This window comes from Polistes canadensis, unplaced genomic scaffold (assembly GCF_001313835.1).
Source record: "Polistes canadensis isolate GaletaPanama2010 unplaced genomic scaffold, ASM131383v1 scaffold_52, whole genome shotgun sequence".
Classification (NCBI taxonomy): Eukaryota; Metazoa; Arthropoda; class Insecta; order Hymenoptera; family Vespidae; genus Polistes; species Polistes canadensis.
This window is the reverse complement of record NW_014569599.1, coordinates 365632-374299: the sequence shown is the minus strand read 5'-3', so window position 1 is coordinate 374299 and position 8668 is coordinate 365632. Positions and strand designations below refer to the sequence as shown.

At 27.1% G+C, this 8668-nt stretch overlaps 2 protein-coding genes and 2 non-coding genes across 6 annotated transcripts; all 4 read right to left on the bottom strand.

Annotated features, from left to right (window-relative positions):
- Positions 1-909: 909 nt before the first annotated feature.
- On the bottom strand, positions 910-1682 carry LOC106785500 (V-type proton ATPase subunit D-like). The gene is made up of 2 exons (XM_014746048.1): positions 1299-1682; positions 910-1236 (listed from the first exon to the last, which is right to left on the bottom strand). Exons 1-2 carry the CDS (start codon positions 1680-1682, stop codon positions 910-912), a joined length of 711 nt encoding a protein of 236 aa, XP_014601534.1.
- Positions 1683-2238: 556 nt separating this feature from the next.
- Trnag-gcc lies at positions 2239-2309 on the bottom strand. The gene has a single exon. It is a non-coding gene; the product is annotated as a tRNA-Gly (tRNA).
- Positions 2310-2383: 74 nt separating this feature from the next.
- On the bottom strand, positions 2384-2454 carry Trnag-gcc. Its single transcript has one exon. It is a non-coding gene; the product is annotated as a tRNA-Gly (tRNA).
- A 2140-nt stretch (positions 2455-4594) lies between these two features.
- Positions 4595-8419, bottom strand: LOC106785569 (calcium uptake protein 1 homolog, mitochondrial). Of its 3 annotated transcripts, none has more exons than XM_014746173.1 (12): positions 8395-8419; positions 7862-8124; positions 7632-7800; positions 6629-6788; positions 6284-6321; positions 6073-6187; positions 5831-5991; positions 5635-5751; positions 5388-5512; positions 5174-5301; positions 5011-5100; positions 4595-4924 (listed from the first exon to the last, which is right to left on the bottom strand). In XM_014746173.1, exons 2-12 carry the CDS (start codon positions 8101-8103, stop codon positions 4767-4769), a joined length of 1503 nt encoding a protein of 500 aa, XP_014601659.1. In that variant the 5' UTR covers positions 8104-8124; positions 8395-8419; the 3' UTR covers positions 4595-4766. The 3 variants fall into 3 exon arrangements, with proteins under 3 accessions (XP_014601659.1, XP_014601660.1, XP_014601658.1); XM_014746174.1 differs by lacking the exon at positions 6629-6788 and adding an exon at positions 7153-7312 and having other exon boundaries at positions 8293-8417; XM_014746172.1 differs by having other exon boundaries at positions 8293-8417.
- Positions 8420-8668: the final 249 nt, after the last annotated feature.

The window sequence follows — 8668 nt, the reverse complement described above, 5'->3', positions numbered from 1 at the left end:
GTTCGAAGTATAATAAATGCTCGAGGGGCACACTATAGGTATACACACACACACATATATTCACAAATACATACATAGATACTGCACAACAAACAGAGAGAGAAAAAGAGGATGCACAGGAAGAGCGAGGAAGAGGAAAAGGAAGAAGAAGAAGAATAAAAAGGGAGAAGACGAAGGAGAAAGAGGCACCGGAGCGCGAAGCCCAATTATACGAAGAAAATACAGCCCCATAAAGCCAACCTTAACCGCCGCCAAACACTGGGATATGATAATGAGAGCCTGGCTGTGTAGTATGTTGCTTGCTCCTCAAGTCGACCCTCCTAAAGGTCCCTCCTCTGCTGCTGCTGCTGTTGCTGCTGGTCCAAGAAAGTGTAGGGAGCTTGCTTCCGAAACGTGGAGGACTCCACGTTCTTCTCCGGGAAAGAAAGAGAGGAATCTTTCGTAACTCGTTTCTCATTGGAACTGACGTGAAAAATTCCATGCTCCTCGGTCGTCATCTCTCTCTTTCTCTTTCTTATTTCTCTCTCATTCAAAAAGTCCCCCATTCAATAGACTCTTTTTTATTTCTATTTTCTTGTCTTTCGAAAAGAAACCTATAATGTTCCTCCTTTTTTCTTTTTTTGAGGTATGGAAAAGAAATCCATTTTTACGATAATTTTATTTTTTCTAAACGGGTAGTTTATTTTCTTTAGAAATTTCCATTTCAACTGTGTGGATTTTATATATTCGATGTTATTTATTACTTTTTTTTTATGATTTTGTTGAATCCATCGATGACCGATCTGTGAGTTCCAATGAGTTACCGCGTTATCGTATTGTTTTAAATCTAATTTTAGTATAGCGATCTCTCTATACTGCGCGGTTGTAAACGTTTAAATGAAAGGGGTGTTAATATTAGAAAAAATGCTTTTAAAAAAGTAGATCATGGTCGGTGTCGTCGATAGCTTTTTTAGTATCTTCGATAATTGAAATATTTCTTATCGCGTTCGACTTAGTTCTTCTTCGTGTTTGTACCTTTTTTAATCTAAAAATTTCTTCCCTTTCGCGTTCTTCTAATTCAGCCGCAATATACGTCAATGTAGATTTTAATCGTGGTATAATAATATAACGTAGTACATTAACACGACGATGAGTCACTCTTAAATGTTCCTCCAATGTTATAAAACTAGATTGCAAAGATGCTAATTGAATTAGGAGTTCCAATGCATTTCGATAATTATTTTTCACTTTAAGTACCTGTCGATGTAAAAATATTCATATAAATGTGAATATAATTATTGATAATAATAATTTGATACCTGTTGTCCTCCCCTTGCTAAGCCAGTGTAAAGAAAAGGATCCAAACCTTCTTCGTAATATTCATAGGTTTGAATATTAACACCAACGATAATATTTTTTCGTGATAATACTTTGATCGTTGCCTTATTTGCTAATTGCAATACAAATTGATTTATATTACCGGTTATATAATTAACTTCGGCCAAAGAAAACGAGGCTTCCTTCATAACTTCTTTTAATATCGATTTCTTTTCCAATAATTTTGTTAATATTGTTTTAAAATAGGTTAACAAGGTATCAGATTTCTTTTTTAAAAGGATATAACTTTTCTCGGCTGCGTTTAAACGATATTTGATCATAGATTGCGATCCATTAGTTGGAAACACTCGTGTTCCCTCGATCATGTTTTTTTAATATTTATTTTTTTTAAACGTGAAATATATAACGCGTTATGCTGAAGAATCTATTTTCTTGCTTTCATATTATTTTTTGGATCGTTACTTTTTCTGTTTCGTGTTATTTATTCTATTTGTTTTATGAATAATATTCCTAGGACGATATTCATGAACAGTTCTTTCAATTTTTTGAAAATAAAAAGTAATTGTTTAATATCATTTCATTTATTCGCGGTAATATTAAACCAAAATTAAACCGACTTAATTGCAATTAAAAATAAAAGACTGTCGGTGATAAGTTCAGTCACCACAAAAAATTTGGCATAGAATCGCAACAGCAGAAAATAATGAATAAGTGCTCTTAAGGAGTAAACTCCAGTCGTTTTTTAGCGTTTTAGGTAAACTAGTACAACTTTTTTATGCTAGTTCGGTCTCTATTTGTTGTAAGTAATGTAGGAAATATCTCTTACCTATCATAGGAACCGTAATTGCTTACTATTGCAATTTTTGCCTTACAGACTGATGGTAATGCAGATCAAATTTTTCGAAAAAATGCAAAAAGTTTTGCATCGGCCGGGAATCGAACCCGGGCCGCCCGCGTGGCAGGCGAGCATTCTACCACTGAACCACCGATGCTTCGATGGCAGGTGTTGCACAATAGTCAATTAAAAATTTAATTATTAGAAAAAAAAGTAATAAAAAAAAGTTTTTGCATCGGCCGGGAATCGAACCCGGGCCGCCCGCGTGGCAGGCGAGCATTCTACCACTGAACCACCGATGCTGATATCCTTTGTGGTCTGATATATGTAAATTTACAAAATAATTTAATATTATAGTTCAAAATTTTATATATGTATATATATTTCGTATATATATTTAAAAATAATATAAATTAAATAACATAAAGTAGAGTATTTATAAAAATAAATATCCTCGTCTGAATTTTTCATTATAAGTGTACTTTCTATTCGATGGGAAGATATCATTATCAGTACGAACAGACTTGTAAAACATTTTATTAACGCAATTAATAAAATTGTCAACTTCTTCGTTACAACGAAGTGTTTGACATTTATTATTATTATAGCAATCTTTAACCTGAACACGAAAGAAGTATCATTAGTATTATCAAGGAACGATTATCTATGTAATTGTATAAATCAAATTTTAATAACGATACCTTTGTTTCCTCACACGAACAAGCTTTATCATTCGTCTGTTGTGCATAATTTACGACTTTTCGAAAAAGTTTATCTATTTCTTTTTTATCGAGTTTATTTCTTTTCGTATGATCCTCGTCTAAAGCTGCTAATTTTTCTGCCCAATATCGATCATTATTTTCTGTATCTTCTTTTTCTTTTAAATCTATTTTTATAATATGTAGATTTATATAAAAATATATAAATGTGTTATAAAATTAAATGCGAAAATGATTAATCATATATTATTATTACCATTATTTTTGCAATTGTATATTCGTTTAGCCAAAACATCGCTAATGAACATTATATTTGACATAGATTGAACAGGTCGATTTTTAAGATTTTTATTTGGACAGGAAGTTTCCTTGAATAAAACCTTTATCATTGGTAATTCCATTTTTAATTTAAAATATTAAACTTATGAATTTTAATAATATTATTCTCAATTAATTTTACAGCGAAAAATATTTTTCACATATTGCGATTACAAATGAATACAGCGCCACCTAAATAATTTAATTTTTATACAAGGTGTTTCGGGACTTATTGGCTTATTTGTGTTAACATATTCTATAATCTATTTATTAAAATAATAATTTTAGTAATTAGCATAGTAATTAAAAGTTTCAACGGTATTTAATTTAATGATTCAAATCCCAATAATGTTCTCCGTATTCGCCATTTTTATTACCCCACTTTACCTAAAATATAAATAATTATAATAAGAAGAATATTAAGATTAGGATATAACGTAAAAAGTATTGTTTATTTTACCTTTCCACGATAATTATTTGCTTTCATATCTTGTCGTTCGAATCGTTGCTCCCATTCGTCGGGATTTTCACATACATGACCAAATTCAATTTCATGCTCCGATAATTGCTCGGAGAACAAATCCCTATTTAAAACAATTATAATAAGGGTATTCCTCTTTATTTTTAAAAATAATAGTATAATTATTTACCTAAAAAATTGTCCTTGTTTTAGCAATTCGTTCTTTATATCATTTTGTGGTGATTCGTCATTATTTTTCGTTGCATCTGAACTTGAATCTACTGTAAACAAATATTATTCTCTTGTATGCAGATATAATTATGCTATGTTTTATAAAATTTTAATTTTTGAAGTGAAGTTTCTTTTGAGAAGATGTAAATTTTTAAGTGAGAGGAAAAATGAAAGGATAGGAACATAAATCAGTACAAAAGAGCTTTCAATACATTCATTTTATGTTTTTTTTTTTATTGTATGAGCCTTTTTTATAACATCGATTTTATTTAACAATTTTTTAACAACTTACTTGGTACATCAATCTTCATGCGAATTTGTGTATGTTCAGCGTTAATATTTATGATTATTAAAAATTGCCATAGCACTATTATTTTTATATATTCTTTTTTTATCATTTTAATAACACAATATATGGCATAAACACACCAAGTAAAATTAATAATTGGAACTATAACTAAATCATATGTTACACGATCAACAGAAGATATTGGATTATTAATACAATTCAATATTAAGAGAAACTGAAGACATTCTACGTGTTATGCTCTATTTAATAAAGAGATGTGAAAGGAATTTACTTCATCCTATAGTTTGACAATATTATATTATACTTTAACATTTTACTTTCAACGATAAGATTTATGGCGAATTAAATTTTAAGATATATTTCTATTTTATATATTAATAATATAAATTATTTAATATTTTTTATTTTTGACAATAGTCAAATTTTGCAGTCTTAAGCATCATTATATTATAAATTTAATATTAGATAGGTGACTGTAATAACATACTTAAATAGATAACTTTGTCATTACTAAGAAATTATTATACAAAAGCAATTTGAGGAATTAATATTATTAATGCTAAAAATGATAAGTAATTATTTATCAAACGCGGGAATTAAGTAACTATTTTTTGCACATTTGATTAATGATTGCACTAATTTGATAAATCCTGTATCTTTCGGTTTCTCTAAGCCACGAAGTACTCTATTTTTCATTACTGCTATAAATTCTCGATTGCTAAGTTGTCCATCCACTAGATAAAACATAATAATTATTTCATTAATGCACTTATAGTAATTTGTTATATAATATAAAATTATAGAAAGAAATTTAACTTACAGTTTTCATCAAATATTGTATAAACAACTTGGATAACATGATCACTTAAGTCTACATGGGCAACTGTTTTTGCTACATGTTTTAACGTTGCTAAAAAATATAAAAATTTATTTTGTGAGTACCTAATTAATATAATTATAATAAAAAATATTACAGAAGATACCTTGATCGATAGAAGCACCTGCGATATTATAAAATGTCAAAGCTGTATCAACATCATTAATATTATTTAAAAAATGGAAGAACTTGAGATACTCTTCTTTATTAATTCCTTTAGGATTTTCTTTGAAACTATATTAAAAGTTTGTTATATTATTATAAACATTTAAAGACTTTTATATCTATTATTTTTTACTTTTATTATTATTTATACTTACGTCTTTTTAACTCTCTTTAACATTTTTGCTTTCTTCTTATCGGAATAACCAGCATATGCTAATAACAATTCAGTAAAATCTACTTCAGTTATATTCCCATTTTCATCCGGATTTCTACGTTCAAACTGAAAAAAGTATATTATTAGAAAATATAAGTAAATATACATACACCCAACTCTTTTTTTTACACGGTAGACACATTCCTCAAAATACTGTGTAAAAAAAAATAAAAGTAAAAATGTATTACCTCAAGACTTAAAATTTCTCTTTGCAATTGTTCCTGGAAGTCTAGAAATTTTTCTATTGTTAATTTCTGTTTCATGTTGGGACCAAAGAAATAAGTCGTTAAAGCTGAGTTTACGCCCTATAAAAAATTGGTCTATTAAGTAACTTAATTGTAGTAATTTATATTTAATTTGTAAACAAGTAGTAATAAATGAAACCTTAAACGTGTTACCAGTATTGGCATGATCTCTATGACGATTACCAATACTAGTTTGTTGGCGAATTAACGTAGCAACTTTTCCAAATTCTTCAGAATCTACATCACCATCGCCGTTAAAATCAAACATTCTAAATGCTATTTCAAAATGACGCCTAGATGCTAAAATAAATAATTTACTTATATCTATTTTGCCTTTTTTTATGAAATGATATAAGCATTAAGAATATTAATTGAACTTACTTGATAACACCGTTAATAAAAAAATGTAATCAGAGAATGTAATAAGTCCAGCACTACCAAGTTTGTAAAAGATACTGTTCTCATCTAATGCTAATTCTAATTTCTCATGAATATTCTACAAAAGAATAGAAAACAATGCTTCATTTACAATAAATGTAGGTATTTCAAAAAAAAAAATAATATATTATAAAATATAATTTATTAACTGTACCTTGGGATCATATTTTTTATATTGATCTAATCCAAGACCTAAAATAGATTTAATTGTTAGATAATTGTTATATATATATATATATACGTGAAATATAAATTAAAAGTATTAAATAATTTAGGCAATAAATCATTATCATGCAGGATTACAACACTTTTAAAGCAGATAATTAATAACGTCACATATATCTCATAAAACGTATAATTACATTTGGATATTTCTATTGAAGGCATAAAAATAAAATCAATAAATACAACAGAATGATATAATTAAGAAAGAAAACAGATACAACGAAATATAGACAATTTAAAAAAGACAATTAACATTTGATATTTAAAAAGTTACCATCAGGTTGTTTAATACCAGGTGTCATTGATCTCAAGAAATCATCGGGTGTCATAAATACTTCATGTATATCATTATTAGTTATTTGGAGAGTTGCAAAATATCTGAATACTTTATCTGGCGTTGAATAATGCCTTATACGATTTTCATATTCTATTATCTGTATTTTAAAAATATATTAAGCGTTAGTAAATTATTTTAATTAGATTATTTCTAAAGGACCTATTTAAAACGATTGATATGTCTTATATAATAAATTAAGCATCACCAATAATTCTCGTCAATTATATAAGATGCTTATAAGAACGTTTCGATTTTTCAATTTAATGCCTTCACGTGTAAATATTAATAAAAATTCGAGCATTAATAGTTAAAGTCAAATAGCAATTGGTTCATAGCAATAAAATCCTATCTTGTTTTATGTTAGTATTTTTATCTGTTAGTAATACAAAAAAAAGATAAAAAAGTAATTGTAACAGTGCCAATATACTGCAAATTCAATATAAATGCACTCAAGGTATTACCATCCGGTTGTTTCATGCCAGGAGTAATAGCTCTTAAGAAATCATCGGGTGTCATAAATATCTCTGTACCTTCTAAACTAGTTACTCTTACTGTTGCAAAATATCTAAAAATTTTATCTGGTGTCGAATAAGCTCTCATCCTATTTTCATATTCTATTATCTGTAAAAATGTCTCTGTCTTTACAAACTTTTTATGCTTCATACCTAATTTTATATAGATCCATATCATACTAATTTAAATTTAATTTAATTAACATTAAAAATATGTGATTAGGAAAATATTTTACATAAGATACGTTGTCAAATTTCTATTAAATACAGAACTAAATCATATTATATCTCATTGTATTTATAATGACAAACAGTTAAATATATCTCATTGTATTTATAATGACAAACAGTTAAATAATATCAATGATTGTTTCACTATTATTTGTCTAGATCGAAAAGGACTCGATAAATTAACAATATTATTCAACCTTTCTATCACGGAATCCAGTTTTCTCTTTTTTCCCTTTTTTCTTTTTCTGATCGTCTTGTTCAATGTTATCCACATTTGTATCTTCTTCTTTATCATTTTCATGTAATAATACAGCAGCATCTACTTTTGGAAATTTTACAATTTCGCTTTCCGGTATATAGTTTTGCCTATAAGAGAAAATATTCATAATTATACTTTTATTATTTCCATAATTAATGCTTTACTTACTTTGCCATAAAACCAATAGAAAGAATTACTGTAAATCCTAATATCATACTTAGGTAATCATGTCTGTTCATCGGTTTAGTTCTATGACCAAAATTTTTATAATATCGTTTCTGTTCCATATTAGTTTGTACTATTGCTTTCTGACAACTGTACAAATATTGTGGCGAGTTTATTTTAACAGGTATTAAATAATTTTTGGAATGCATTCCTAGTAGTACTGTTTTTCTGATACTGCGTAACATTGTTTTTCTTTCTTGTATGGACTAATAAACAAAACAAATAATTTTAGTTGCAATTTTATAATAAAAAATATACTCTTACAAAAAAATAAATTTACATTTAACGTTTCAAATTTATATACAGATAAATTGTTTTATGTATTTACAAATGAATTTTTATTATTTAAAAAATTTCCTTTTAAACAACTGTACCTTTCTTCTAGAGTTTTTCAATTATTTAATTATAAAAATAAATAATGTAAATATTTTGTTTTTTTTTTTAGCAAGATGCAATAGTGTTATTTTTTTACAGACCTATATCAAGGATCCTAGACCATAAACTAGACATAGAAATGACTCAATGTCTTCTTATTGATAATCTACTTGAAATTTACTGCGCATGATCAGATGATATACTGTCGTTCTCAATGCAAATAGACTTTAAATTATTAAATCTTATTGTAATATTTCATACTTTATTATTATTTCTATTTAATATTGTTTTAATTGTATAAATTATTAACACAAAAACAAAATAAAACATATATTTAATCTTAAATAGTAATTAAATTACTTCTATTGGAAATTT